Source organism: Pelodiscus sinensis, chromosome 30 (assembly GCF_052426305.1).
Source record: "Pelodiscus sinensis isolate ZL-2025 chromosome 30, ASM5242630v1, whole genome shotgun sequence".
NCBI classification, from domain to species: domain Eukaryota; kingdom Metazoa; phylum Chordata; order Testudines; family Trionychidae; genus Pelodiscus; species Pelodiscus sinensis.
In genome coordinates this window covers 13,051,154-13,065,655 of record NC_143081.1, presented here as the reverse complement: position 1 = coordinate 13,065,655, position 14,502 = coordinate 13,051,154, and the positions used below count along the sequence as shown (strand labels likewise).

The 14,502-nt window shown below is 50.0% G+C and overlaps 1 protein-coding gene and 2 non-coding genes across 5 annotated transcripts; all 3 read right to left on the bottom strand.

Moving 5' to 3' along the window:
• Positions 1-2,312: 2,312 nt before the first annotated feature.
• On the bottom strand, positions 2,313-14,088 carry CCNB1IP1 (cyclin B1 interacting protein 1). Of its 3 annotated transcripts, XM_075912013.2 has the most exons (8): positions 13,861-14,052; positions 12,348-12,470; positions 11,740-11,787; positions 11,243-11,319; positions 7,692-10,464; positions 5,152-5,531; positions 3,994-4,327; positions 2,313-3,031 (listed from the first exon to the last, which is right to left on the bottom strand). In XM_075912013.2, exons 6-8 carry the CDS (start codon positions 5,446-5,448, stop codon positions 2,832-2,834), a joined length of 831 nt encoding a protein of 276 aa, XP_075768128.1. In that variant the 5' UTR covers positions 5,449-5,531; positions 7,692-10,464; positions 11,243-11,319; positions 11,740-11,787; positions 12,348-12,470; positions 13,861-14,052; the 3' UTR covers positions 2,313-2,831. The 3 variants fall into 3 exon arrangements, with proteins under 3 accessions (XP_075768128.1, XP_075768129.1, XP_089630455.1); XM_075912014.2 differs by lacking the exon at positions 11,740-11,787 and having other exon boundaries at positions 13,861-14,088; XM_089774329.1 differs by lacking the exons at positions 7,692-10,464; positions 11,243-11,319; positions 11,740-11,787; positions 12,348-12,470; positions 13,861-14,052 and having other exon boundaries at positions 5,152-5,764.
• LOC112544917 (small nucleolar RNA SNORA79) lies at positions 10,701-10,847 on the bottom strand. Its single transcript, XR_003088280.1, has one exon. It is a non-coding gene; the product is annotated as a small nucleolar RNA SNORA79 (small nucleolar RNA).
• On the bottom strand, positions 11,583-11,660 carry LOC112544275 (small nucleolar RNA SNORD126). The gene has a single exon (XR_003087594.2). It is a non-coding gene; the product is annotated as a small nucleolar RNA SNORD126 (small nucleolar RNA).
• Positions 14,089-14,502: the final 414 nt, after the last annotated feature.

Genomic DNA, 14,502 nt, shown 5'->3' with positions numbered 1-14,502 from the left:
ACACACACAACCCCTGCATTGCTTTGTATACAAACATACACACACAGAGCCCCTGCATTGCTTTGTATACAAACATACACACACAGAGCCCCTGCATTGCTTTGTATACAAACATACACACACAGAGCCCCTGCATTGCTTTGTATACAAACATACACACACACACAGCCCCTGCAGTGCTTTGTATACACACACACACACAACCCCTGCATTGCTTTGTATACAAACATACACACACACAGAGCCCCTGCATTGCTTTGTATACAAACATACACACACAGAGCCCCTGCATTGCTTTGTATACAAACATACACACACAGAGCCCCTGCATTGCTTTGTATACAAACATACACACACAGAGCCCCTGCATTGCTTTGTATACAAACATACACACACAGAGCCCCTGCATTGCTTTGTATACAAACATACACACACACACAGCCCCTGCAGTGCTTTGTATACACACACACACACAACCCCTGCATTGCTTTGTATACAAACATACACACACAGAGCCCCTACATTGCTTTGTATACAAACATACACACACAGAGCCCCTGCATTGCTTTGTATACAAACATACACACACACACAGCCCCTGCAGTGCTTTGTATACACACACACACACAACCCCTGCATTGCTTTGTATACAAACATACACACACACAACCCCTGCATTGCTTTGTATACAAACATACACACACACAGCCCCTGCAGTGCTTTGTATACACACACACACACAACCCCTGCAGTGCTTTGTATACAAACATACACACACACACAGCCCCTGCAGTGCTTTGTATACACACACACACAACCCCTGCTTTGCTTTGTATACAAACATACACCCACACAGCCCCTGCAGTGTTTTGTATACAAACATATATATACACACACAGGGCCCCTGCATTGCAACAGACACACACCCAGCCCATGTATTGCAACCTCCTCCACACAAACATACAACCCCTGCCTGGCTCTGCACGCACACACAGCTCCTGCATTGCACCCCTTGGGGCCCCTACATTACTCTGCACACACAGCCCTGATGGTTCCTCCTGCACAGGGTCCCACAACCCTTGCATTCCTCTGCTTTCCACACACAAACCCCCCTCTATACTGCACTGCTCACACACACCCACACACACCCCTCTACACTGCACTGCTCACACCCACACACCTGACCTCAGTTGACCTCAGTTTACCCCCCACCTCACACCATGCCACTCAGCTCCCTCCTTCCTGGAACTCATACTTACAGACCCACACCCGGCCTGCTCTCCCCACTCTGCCGCCCCCACTACAGGGAGACAGGATCCAACAAGAACGAGAGACTAAGATGCAAAAGATCAAATTTTCCTTCTTTTTTCCCCCCCCTAATTGTATTTCTGGGAGAATGAGCAGCCTATTTACAAAGGTCACTTGATACAGTGCACAAATCCATGGGCTGTGAGAGATCAGAGGCGACCCTGCCTCTCCCACTGCAGGGCGCAAACATTATAAATCCTGGTGAAAGCGGAGGGTAAATAATGAGTGACAGTAACACAACTGAATTTTAAGTGGCCCGGGGGGGGGGGGGGAATAACAGCAAAGGTAGGACAGAATGGAATGTACACAGTTGATAACACTGAGAAGCACTCGCACTCGTGAACACAAACATAGCTATAGAAGCAAAAACACACCTACCAGAGCTATGCATGTATGCACCTTCTGACATTCAGAGATAAACACACACACGGCAAGTGACACTCACCCTCGTATATATCTGTGTGCATACACAAGAGTGAAAGATACACCAACATACAGATTCAAATACATCCTGACTTACACATGTGGACAACACACAATATCTAGATTTATACAAACGCATGAATAGCTTGACCTGCATCCATGCACAAAGGCAAACACACAACAGGATACACACTTAGGGTATGTCTACACTACCACCCTAGTTCGAACTAGGGTGGTTAATGTAGGCAACCGAAGTTGCAAATGAAGCCCGGGATTTGAATTTCCCGGGCTTCATTTGCATCTTGCCGGGCGCCGCCATTTTTAAATGTCCGCTAGTGCAGACTCTGTGCCCGCGGCTACATGCGGCACGAACTAGGTAGTGGCACGTGGCACGAGGTGTACCGGTAGTTCAGAATAGGAAGTCTAATCCGAACTACCTAGTTCATGCCGCGTGTAGCCGCGGGCACGGAGTCTGCACTAGCGGACATTTAAATGGCGGCGCCCGGCAAGATGCAAATGAAGCCCGGGAAATTCAAATCCCGGGCTTCATTTGCAACTTCGGGTGCCTACATTAACCACCCTAGTTCAAACTAGGGTGGTAGTGTAGACATACCCTTACATAGATTTGCATGCATTCATAGAGACACATACACCCATACACTCACACACAGGCATAGATCCTCTCTCACACAGGGAAAACATTGATACATTTGTAGCCCATTAAGCAGAGTACAATGGAGCCAGGCCCAGATCTTCAAAGGCATGTAAGTGCCTTTGAGGCTCATCTCCATCCAAGTGTTATGGGGCACTACAATCACAGGATGTCAGTTTCACAATCTGAGAGGGACCATCCAAGGATGGGAGAGGTTTACCGACTGTTGGTGACAGGTCAGGACAACGGAATTGACAATCAGACTTCGATCAGACCTGTAGACAGGGAAGTACAGACTAGCATGAGAGGGCAAGACAATCTGCGGTAACAATCAGAGGGCTATTGCATTACAATAGAAACACCCCAATTCTGAGATGAATCGCAGCCCAGACAATTAGCGTTTTCGTTCTTTCCCCAATCGACAGAAGGGCTGAATTTCCAAAGGCAGCTACATCCTCTTCATTTTGTAGGCCCTGCTAGCTCCAGGATGTGGCTCCAACTCATTGCTGGGAGAGGCGAAGGTGAAGAAGCTGTTGCTGGATTCGCCCGCAGGCGGGGATGTGGCAAAGAAGGGTTTGAAGTGGAAGTCTCCCTCCCCACACCTGCCCCGGACAGGTGTGGTGTCCCCGGGGAATCTGGAAGCATTACCTAGGAAGGGGAAGTCAGAGAGTCAGTTGGATGCTGGATTCCCTATCAGGACAGACATCCGTGACTACCTTAGTGTGACAATCTGGGAATTGAGCAAAGAGTCTCCAAATCGAAGACCATGTGTGACCACGGTTTGATTTAAATGCGGGGGCTAAGTTTGGAATTGTCACAAGAAATGGTGAGATTTGGAGGCCTGACCCCTTTAGGCCTAATTCTATGAATCTGGATTCGTAAACCTTTTAATGATGAGAGAGCCACTAGAGGGAAACAAACGCCAATGCTCAAGATTCCTGCCCTACACATTCATGAGATTTGCTTACAAAATCATGGGGTTCTTATACAGCAATTTTCCTTCTGAATCTGTAGCATTTATGGCCATTGTTTCCCTCTTTTCTGTGAAACCTTGAAAAATGTACCCATTTTTAAAAACACAGCAAATTACCCAGAGACTAACAGTAAAGTTTGTGGGTTGGTGACACCACACTGCTAAGACTGGAGAAACCCACAAGGGATGTTCAAAGCTTTGGGATTTGGAACATCAATTAATCCATGTTCTGCAGAAATCTAAGCGGGGCGAGAAAGAATCTTAATCTCCATGGCCCATTCAGTCCTTGGCTTCTCTGCTGAGGATGCCAAAGAGGGGGGCTGTTAGCACGAGAGGGGTTTGTAACATGGACAATCATCCCAACTGAGAACCTAGGACTTAGTCTCACACAGTCATCTCCAATCAAATATTTCACAGTATTTGGAGGTTACTGATGTGGCAGCATTTGGAGACTGCTCCGTGGGAAGCTCTCCCTTTCCAGACACATACACGTGGCTCGTCCTGCCCTATGGCATGAAAAAAGAGTTCAGTCTCTATAGCCAACTAAATCCTTGTTCCCTCCCCAATGTAGTGTCTTCTTATGGCAGCTTTTGCGACCTCTGTGTGTAGCGGAACAAGGAACACCCCTAGGTCTTACCCAGTGGGAAGCCAAAGACAGCAGGCTGAGGCATCATGGGAGGCTCGTGGGCAGCCTCCTCATTAGCCAAAGCAATGTTGCGCAGGCGGAGGCTGTCGTAGAGACCCTGGAGTTTCTGGTACTGGCGGTTGCGCTCCATGAGCTTCTCAGAGAGCTCGCTGAACTTCCTCTTGTACTCCTCCAGCACCTTCTTCAGGGAGGAGACCTCACTCTTCATGGAAGTCAGCTCCACATCCTTGCTCTGCAGCTGCTGGGTGTACACCTTCTCCATCTGCTTCAGGTGTCCCTCGGCCTTGCTGTAGGCGTATTCCTGGTACAGGCGTTCCTGGTGAACCTGTGGGAATTATGCAGGTGTGACAAGCTTCTTGGATTGTCAAAAGGAAAGTCAAGTTTCTCCACTTGAGATATAGTAGCATGATTTACAGAGCTGATTTTCAGATGGGCTTAACTATGCCACACTCCAGCTGAAGCTGGTAAGAGCTGTGGGATGCAAAGCATCGCTGAAAATCAGGTCATCTGGCTCTCATGTTGAACACTTAAATGGGAGGCACCTAAAATGGATGCTGAAAAATGTTGCTTTAATGTCTGTACCTCAATTCCCTGCACATAGAAATAGTAATACTGGCCCATTGCTTACAGGACTGAGAACAATTTATGAACGTTTGTGAAGTGTTTTGACACTGTTGTGACATGAGGAAGGAAAGAAGGAACGTGTAACAAACATAGTCGGCAAAGATGGAGAGAACCTTCCTTGGTGACAAGTAAGGACGACAAGAATACAGCGATGATGTTTTACTATGACAGCTGGATAGAGAAGGAGGGAGGGGAAAGTGCCAATGCCACACTCTGATGATTCTGAACCCGGAGGTGAGGGGCAAATTTCTCATCAAACAATGGGATTTCCTAATCCTATTCCACTCCCTTTGGCTTCTTCCACATTTTCAGGCCCAAAAACATAACAAGGTGGCCCATTAGAGTCTCAAAGGTGTCAGTTCTGCCCTCCATGCATGAGGTACAGACAGCCATAAAGACTGATTTGGGGATCTTTCATTCCTTTAGCAAACAGAATCTCTTCTCAGTTATATATCCAGAGACACTTGAGCAGGTATCTAGCTAACGTAGGACATTGTGTTGAAGCCCTGCGTGAGGTGGATTTACCTGGTATGTCCAGAAGGCCAGTGCGCGGGAGCTGATGTCCAGCACAATCTCCGGCCGCAGTCCAGCCAACACCATGGCCTTGTATTCCTCAGAGGGACTTAGCTCGGTGCGCACAATGTCTAGCTTGCCCGAGAGGGCGCTGTTGCAGGCAGGACAGACTGCTGGGGAACGGCTGAATTCCCCACTGCCATGCTGGTCACAGAAGATGTGCGAGCAAGCCGTGACCCACGCATAGCCCGAGAGCTTGACGCGGCACTTGCGGTAGTTGCACAGCATCATGTCCTCACACACGGACATTTTAATGGAGCCAACGGCAGCGGTCTTGCCGCCAAAACAAACACCACCTGATGAAGGAGAATCCGCCACTCACCGCACCAAACCTAGAGAGCAAAATAAACATGCAGGCTGGGATTCTCTAAGGAGCTTATGAGAATTAGGGGCTTAGCTCCCATTGAATTATGGGATTCAGGCATCTAACTCCCTTATGCTGCTTTGCAAATTCATCTCTAAAGACCAAAGTGGGAACACTGGCATTTTTATGTTGCATCAGAACAACCAGTTAGATATTTTTTCTTGAGAAACCTCCTGCCTCTGGGATTTAAAAAAAAAAAAAAAAAAAAAAAGACCCTATTTTCAAAAGTGGTAGCCACCAAAATCTCCCATTTTGGACAATAAAATGGATAAAGTTTCCCCAAAATAGTCTCTGAAGTCACCTAAATGTCAATTCTCATCCCCATTTTTCCAGTAATAACATGCTGTGACACATTTGTGTTTTTATATCTGTTTTGGTAAGCAAGGAGTTTTTTTAAGTGTGGTGAAACTTGGGGCAACACAAGACAGATCAGATTCCCGAAAGGGATACAGTAACCTGGAAAGGCTGAGAGACATTGCTGTTGTGTACCCATGCAGGTTTGGCTTGTATTAACAAGAGGTTAGAGAAGGGTGGAACTGGGAGTTAGGACTCCTGGCTTCTGTTCCCATGGTGGGAGAGAACTGGAGGCCTGTGATTAGGAGTTCTCCTACTTTCTATCCCCTCTTTTGTGAAAGCAGCAGCCTCAAGGGGGCTGGGAGGCAGGACTCTTGAGGTTTAGTCCCAAATCTGGAGAAGACTGTTAGCTAGTGATTAGAGCGCATAGCACTGATATTAAGGCTCCTGCAGTTCTGCCGTAGATTCCCTTTGCAGTGTTGTTGTTGCCGTGTTGGCCACAGGATTTAAGAGACATAAAGTGCGAGAGCTCTTTTATTGAACCAACTTCTGTTGCTGAAAGAGACAATGTTTTGAGCTTGGCCCTGGTCAGGTCCAGAAGAAAAACTTAGTATCTCTCAAAAGTTTTTCTCTTCCATCAAAAGAAGCTGGTCCCGTAAAAGATATCACTTCACCCACCCTGTCTCTCTAGAGATTCATTTTGCGATCTCGGGCTAGTCCATTGTGTGTGTACGTTTTGACAGGGAAGTAGAAGGTGATTAAAGCAACTAGTCCTAAAGTGTATTTGCAGTTTTCTGCAAGGCCTTCAGTGCAGGTTTTTGGGTGCACCAATGGCAGCTTCACAGGTGCAAACAGAGGGATTATTTGCCATTGTAGGCTATGCCATGTCCAATACAGATTTCTGCTGTCCCACCAACACCGGCTTAGCAGACACCAGCGATGTCTGTTCGCACGTCAACACAGAATTCCTTGCTTTGGCCGATGCACCTATTGTCAATGCAACTGTGCAATGTTTCCCTGCCATTGAGCATTTGGTGTTTGCCTATAGAGTATGGCATGAGACCATAGAGCGGGTTTTTATATGTCCAATGGGGTTTGTCAATGCTGGGACATCGTGTGTGTTACCATGACACCAGGGAGTCCTTAAAGTGACCTCGTTAGGACACAGTATTGTCTTCAAGTCGTCATTGTCAAGTCTAAGTCGAGTCTCAAGTCACTACAGTTCAAGTCTCAAGTCGAGTCTTGAGTCCCTAAAGCCACTTTTGAGTCAAGTCGTAAGTCGAGTCTCAAGTCCTCATTTAAAAAATGTCAAGTCGCTTTTGTACAAGCCATCAATATTGGCATTTTCGAACAATTTTTTCAACAAGTCAATTTCACAAAATTAGCGTCTCAAGTCAAGTCTCAAGTCACAAACAATGAACCCGAGTCGAGTCTCAAGTCGAGTCACCTCGGTGACTGAAGTCGGACTTGAGTCAACAACTCTGTTAGGACAGCTGCCCCCCCGGGCTTGGCACGAGCCAGCAGCGCCAAATTTGGCTGCGCGTAAGCACGCCGGGCGCCCAAACGGGAGCCCCGCTGCCTCGCTCTGCCCCAGTGTGGTGTGGAGGGCAAATAGGCTGGTGTTTTTAGGAGTGTGTGGGGAGCAAGGGGGGGTGGCCCCAGTGAGTCGGACAGCGCCACTGAGTCACCAACGGCCCCTCACCACAATGGGGACCGTGCCAGGCCTGAGGTGAATTTGACACAGGTTCAGATTTGGGGGGGGGGGGGCGAGACTGACATGGGGCATGGGGAGGGGTTAGTATCCCTCCCCTCAGAAATATGGGGCTGGGCTCACTTTGGACGGGCTTTTTTAAACCTCGCAGCCGTTAAAAACGGTTACAGAGGGGGAAAGGGCGGGAAAATGAGCAACCGCTCCTGGCGCGCGTCGGGGGCTTTCTCTCTGCGCATGCGCGGCTGCTGCTTCAGCGCGCGCTTCCCCTTCGCTCGGGAGCGCTCCGGCCCCGTCCTCCCCCGCTAACGGCCGCGGCGCCGCCTACTGTCAGCGTCTCGCGCCCCCCGCCCGCGCCTTTTCGAGGAGGGAGGGGGACGGAGGAGGAGGGGGACGTACCATTATGGAGAACGGGGGGGGAGTGGGAGGGAGGAAGGAGAGGGGCCCTGCAATCCATCTGGCGCCGCAGCGTTTGCAACGAAATATAGTTTAGCTTGAGGCTGGTCTCGCATCCCCAAAGGGCCCAGCTTGCGGTGTAAACGCAAACACCCCCCCCTTCTGCGGAAATGGTTGGGTCCAACCGTTCCTCTCTGGCTTCGGGCCAGCACAGGCTCCGTGGGGGGGGGGGACAGTTTGGTGAGCTGCCTCATTTCAAAATGGCCTCCACCCACCCATTCCTAACCCACAGGAAAATGGCACCCATAAGTTCCCAGTGTAAACAGCACCCACATAGCCCCCCAACATGGCACCTGCCCACCCACTGCTGATCCACAGGAAAATGGCACCCGTGGGTTCCCAGTGTAAACAGCACCCGCACAGCCTCCCCCCCAACATGGCACCCACCCACCCACTCCTGATCCACAGGAAAATGGCACCCATGAGTTCCCAGTGAAAGCAGCACCCACACACCCGATTCTCAATCCACCTCAATAGGGCACACTTATTCCTGATCCACAGGAAAATGGCCCCCCAGGGGTTCCAAGTATCAATACCCCTATGCCCACTCCCTGGCCTATGTCAAAATGGCCTCCATGGGATCCCAGTGAAAACAGCACACACTAGTCCATTTCCTAATGCACATCGCAATGGCACTATTCCCCCAAAAAGCTGTTCGACTGTTACCTAGATGCCCACTGTAATATATATCAAAGTGGTAGAGAAGGCACCCTATTTTACTCTTCCAGCTGTGAGCCTTCCCCCCAAAAAACCCCCAACAACCATTCTCATACTGAATTCTGTGCAGTCCCCATTCTCATCCCTCTCCACCCACACTGTTGGGGCTGGGTGCATGTCTTCATTTCCCCAACCCTATTATTTGTCTCAGAGAAGCGATTCAAGATGCCAAATGTTAATACGACACAAAAATTAGACAGGGCCAATGTGAAGGGCTTAAGGGCATCTATAACCCGTTCTTCAGTCTATAGTGAGTTATTTATCTGCAGCTGTGCTAAACTGCTGGCAAGGGTTCCATGTGTCCATCCATTTCTTTCCCCTCTTCCCCCCCAAAATCAACAGGTTCCTGGCTCTCAGCACGTGAACCATTCCCTGGAAAAAATGTAAATCGTTATGTAATGTGCTTACTTTTGAACACAGCATGTACAAAGACACAGAAATGCTACCAAATTGAGTGACACCTTCCCCCACGGGGAAAAAGGCAGGTATTATGGCAGAAGATGGAGTTTTAAGTTTTTAAAAAAATTCAACTCTGCTTTGAAGTTAGACATGATTTTGAATACGTGTTTCCTGTGTTTAGCTGAACCCCCACAAGCTGATGACCAAACCAATCATGTTTTCTAGCATGGCCCTGGTTTGGCAATCCAGTTTGACATCTCTGCTCATAACACTGCAAATCTGTCCTGACTTTCTTATAACCCCCAGGACTATCTAATTCAAAACCACACATCGCTAAATTCAGTTTACACATCCCTGGTGCTCAACTCCATCTCTCTTTCTGCCTCCCAGCTGCTCAGCACAACATTGTAAGAGACAGCAGGTCTCCAGTGGTAGCTGCCTGCTCACTGGGAAAGGATCTACATTGTTTATTTGGGTGAAGAGGATAGAAGGCGCCAATATTCAAAGCACAAAATAGGAGTCTGAACTGGTGTGCAAGAACTAGTGCGTAGCTGTTGGGTGGGGGAGATGTGGTTTAAATAGATGTAGGTTAAGGATTTTCAAATATGGGAATCGCCTGTTAAGTTTATTCATTTTTTTAAATGGAAACTGAATGTCCGAAACCTGAGTGCATTTGAAAAAAACTCAGTCTAATCTACACCAGGTTGGTAGTAGAAAATGGATAGTGGACACAATGGAGCAAGGTCACATTGGAGTGGAAAGTAACTCTGGACCCAGCTGTAAACAGGCCAATATTGATTAATCCTATTGAGGCTCAATTTAGTACAAGTCCAAGGATACTACAGTGACTAGGAGCTTTACAATTATCTGTCCAGGTATTTTTACCTCAGATATGAGAACACCCTAGTTCATTTCACAGAAAGGGTAACCGAAAAGCCTTCAGACAGCAATGGCTTAGGAATGGGATTGTCATAAGACACCTGAAGCATTATGGCATCTTGCTCCCTCATGTCACCTGCTAAAATCCCAGCCACAGCTGAAGTAGGCTGAAATCAGACCAGTGGATTGGAATTAAGAAAGATCCATTTTCCTCCTCAGTTCTACCACCATCTGTTTTGTACAAAAGCCACTCAACTCTTACACATCCCTTCTAGTTTTATTATTGATCCTGTTTTTAGCATAGCCTGGGCATGACTTCAGAGTCCTTTGTAATGCAGATCAAAGACGCTGCAATTTTTTTAAGTCTTCAAGCTCCAAATTCTCTTTTACTGATGATGCTGGTGGAGAGAAAGATCCATTTTCCTCGAACGCTCATCTCAAATCACCCCTGGAAAGATAAGAGACCTCAGGATTGAAGACACACAGTTTGTTACCTCTTGCAGTTAAGCTAACGCCTCCCAGATGAGGCCAGCACACCTTCTAATACTTCGGCTCAGGCTGTCTCTCTCAGATCACATTGTAAAATTGCCATCTGGTTACTATAGCTCACAGCCTGAAGTTCAGAGAACTACGTACAGAGCTGGTGGTTTTCATGGCCCCTTTCTGTCCCTGAAAGTCTCCTTTGAGTGTCTGACCCCGCAAAATTCAGAAGGTGCCACCGGACGGCCAACCCATCCAAGGACACTCTGAGTGAAGAAAGGCCACGTTTAATCTGCGATGACACAAAATCCTGCTGCCCATAGCTCATGGCAGCAAGAGGAACGGTCATCACGGCCGCTCTCCCTGAAACGAGCAGCTCTGAGAACACCCCATGAATTTCCCCATAAAGGAATCTTTTCCTAAGCCCTCTTCTCTCTCAAGTCCTGCAGCAGGAAGTTCCCATGCACGTGTGACGACAGGTACGGCTTTCTGCAAGCACCTGTGACGGCTTTCTGCAAGCATCACTGAACGGCAGCCTTGGCAGTGTTTGGAAGATCAGTTCACAGACTGTCACTGAATGGGGAATGCATGGCATGCTCTACACCAGATATTTGTTAATTTCTATGTCTGCTACAGTGCCACTTTCTTGGCCCATGCCCTCCCCTCTGCCTGATTACATTGGCCAGGGTACCAATAAGGGGTCACGCTAAGACACTGGATGTATACAAACTACCAGCAGCTCTTACTTGGATTCTGTATAGGAATCACAGATGTAAGTCAGGAGAAGCAAAACCAGCCAATCTTGTCTCAAGAGTTCCTGCCCCTACAGAAACAAGAAGGAAATATCTCCAGGTCATGACAAAACGAGAAAAAAGAAGCTACCAACTGCATGGAAAACGATTCCTTGCATCTACCTCCCTCCTCCACGTGCACAGAAATCAGATCCATGTTCCTGACGATGAACATGTGAAATTCGCTGGCCCGTGTTAAACAGAGCTCAATCTAGGGCCTAGGCAATCTAATGATTCCTTCCGGCTTTCAGTAAGGGTATAGGATCTGCTACTTCTCCCTACTGTCTGGGACATTGGTCTGCTCAGGGCATGTGTGTAATCAGGGTAGATCAGGTGAAACACGGACTGAACATGCGGTTCATCACTGCAGACCCTGCAGGGGGCTATGTTGTGTGCACCTCCCTCCCCCCAGAAACCACCAAAGGGGTTGCGAATTTTAGCTGCTTCCTCACCCAACTTCCTGGGGCTCCAACGTGGTCTTCCAGGCTTCTCAGCTTCACCTGCAAAACAGATAAAACCCAGGCCTGCATAAACAGGGGAACAGTCAGATGAAGCAAGGAGGTGATTTTATCCCTGTGTAAGGTGCTGGTGAATTGGATACCGGACTATGGTTTCTAGTCTTGGTAGTCAGATTTTAAAATGGATGTTGAACAATTGGAGACAGATGCCTTTCTAGTAGGGATGCTTCAAGGCAGCACAAATTAGTGGCATCACTATGTGAAATTCGCTGGCCCATGTTAAACGGAGCTCAGTCTAGGGCCTAGGCAATCTTTCAGTAAGGGTATAGGAGCAGCTTTTAAGGCAGGCATCATTTCTGATTGGGGGCGGGGCCACTCCAAGATTTTAGAAAGTGGTCAACAGCTGCATTTCTCTACGGAGAGGGTGCAGGGTCTGGAACGGAGGGCGGGTGCAGAAGGGAGCTTGGGATGGCAGAGAAACAGGCTGCTCCGTGCTGATTTCTGGCTGCTTCCCAGTCCCCGTCCCCCCCTTCCTCCCAAGAGATCAGAGCAAGCCCGGAGACGCCCTTTCTGCAAGGCCCTCCACAGCTGCAGCCCCTTACCCCTCTGTCCTGGGTGCCCAGGGCCGGGATGTTTCACAGCCGCCCATTTTCAAGATTCAGTCGCTCCACGGATCCACTTCAGCCCCAATCGTTGTGTGGGGGCGGGGAGTCCCTCTCCATCGTCTGAAACAGGCAAAGGAACATTGGTAAGAGCGTGTCCAACCCAGCCTCTTCCTATGCCCTGCTGCTGAGATCACAGCTGGTATCTAAGCCCAGGCCCCCAGCCCGCTCCCTGGGGATGTACCTAAGCAGAGAGCTCACGCTACCCAAGGCAGCAGGACTAGCCGGAAGTCACTCTGGGGTGCAGAGAGGCAGCCAGAGCAAAGGGCAGGAGGAGAAGGGAGGGGAACATTGTAGCAGACACCCGGACAAGGCCCATGTCTGCAAGAGTTTGCCTGGTCTTCTGGGTTCGCATCACCCTTCCCTGAGCCCGTTACTGCCCTGACTCAGCCGCCGGAGGGTCTCCTTGCAGCTCCAAGCCAGGGCCGGGCAGGGACTCCCTCTGTGGGAGCAGGGCTGCGGGCAGCCCATAACTTGCTTTCCCCCTAGGACCTCTCACCCCAGATTTCAGAGCATTTTGTAATTAGCCAATCACGCCTTGCACGCGTCCTAGGACCGATCACTCACATGGGGCAGTGGGGAAACTGAGGCAGGAGCGAAGTGCCTTGCTCGAGGTCACTCCGGGGACAGGTCAGAGCTAGTGACGGCCCGTTGCCCTGACTCCCGGCCCACTTGTGAAAAAGGGGGGCTGGACGGCATGTGGGGCAGGGCCTAGGGGCACTATGCAGGCAGGCAGGAGGCCAAAAGGGGTTCAGGGCAGCCCCCGAACTCAGCACGTGTGTCAAAGCCGCTGCACTTCCCCTCTGGTCACCGAGCCTCTGCACATCACCACGCGGGGAGAAAACCGGAGCAAAACGCGCCCCAGCCCCAGAGACTGGGCCACTGGACCCTTCGCTGCAGCCGCCTCTCTGAACCCCCAGTCCAGCCCCTCCCAGCAGAGCGCCCCTCCCTCCCCTGCCCTGTGGGGCGCACACAGCCCTGCGCACAACACACCCGCTGTTGAACTGGGGTGGGTGCAGCAGGAGGGGGGGTCCCAGGACTCTGCCCGCCCCTCCCGAGCTGGGAGCAGGATCAAGGCGATTGCAAGGCAGCATCAAAGCCCCCAGAGCCCTCTGGGTGCACAAGGCACCTGGGGGGGAAGCAGCGATCAATTTCCTGCAGGCAGGCTGCAGACCAGGCATCTCGGAGCCCACCAGCCCGGTGCACCCGGGGCCTCTGCCTTGAGTGGGGGCTTCGCACCCCACAGCCCAGGCTGAGTTCACAGCCCATCCCCCCTGCCTTGGCTTAAAGGGCTGGGGGGGGGTCTGAATCCAGCAGCCCCAGGGCCAACCCCCATGCAACCCCCCCCGCAGCAGGTCCAGTTTGGCCACATTCATTCCAGCCCCCGCACAGGAGCGGATGCGCAAAACGAAACCCCGATGCGCAAAGGATTCGCGCAGCGCTTGCAACTCACCCAGCTCGCTGCTCGGAGGGGCCCTGGCAAGAGGCAGGAAGCAGCATGGCCAGGTGAAAAGACACAAATGAGAGGAAGGGGGAGGCGGGACCGGAAGGAAAGCCGCTTTGCAATTGGCCAAGAGCCTAGCTCAGCCTCTCTCATGTGCCTCAATCAAGACCGGATGCAGAGGCCTCAAGCCAAGTAGCAGAAGTGGCTGTAGGAAAATGAGACACAGAAATAGACCAGAGAGATCCTGATTGCATAGGGGCAGTCCAGACATGGGAGGTTTTTTCTTGTCTAGGCACTATTCCCCCTTCCCCACCTCGCTGTTTAGCAATTGCTCAGCCTAGGGAGAAGTCAGGGCCTTTCTGTGAAACCTCTCTGCCTTGGGAATGCAATCCTGGGCGCAAAGTTTACAAAGCACAGCTGGGATTTTCCCAGTTACTGGCCGGACATTTCTAAAGGGGCCCGCCGGGTCCAACATTCCTAGAAATCAGCCTGACTTAAGGGGCAAAATCAGAGTTTAGAAACCCAACTTCAGGCGCTTGGTTCTGAAAAATGAGGCCTGGAATTTTGGAGTCATTTTGATCCGCTCCCAGCTCGTTACAATTAGTATAATGTCAATAAAAAAATTCACCTTTATCTAGTCATAGGTATTTT

Bases quoted from the DNA above. Each gene is read 5' to 3' on its own strand.
- CCNB1IP1 (XM_075912014.2), bottom strand. From the start codon at position 5,448: ATGTCCGTGTGTGAGGACATGATGCTGTGCAACTACCGCAAGTGCCGC. The intron at 4,328-5,151 runs GTAAATCCACCT...TAATTCCCACAG, and splicing joins TGGCCTTCTGGACATACCAG to GTTCACCAGGAACGCCTGTA. The intron at 3,032-3,993 runs GTAAGACCTAGG...TCCCCTTCCTAG, and splicing joins TGTCTTTGGCTTCCCACTGG to GTAATGCTTCCAGATTCCCC.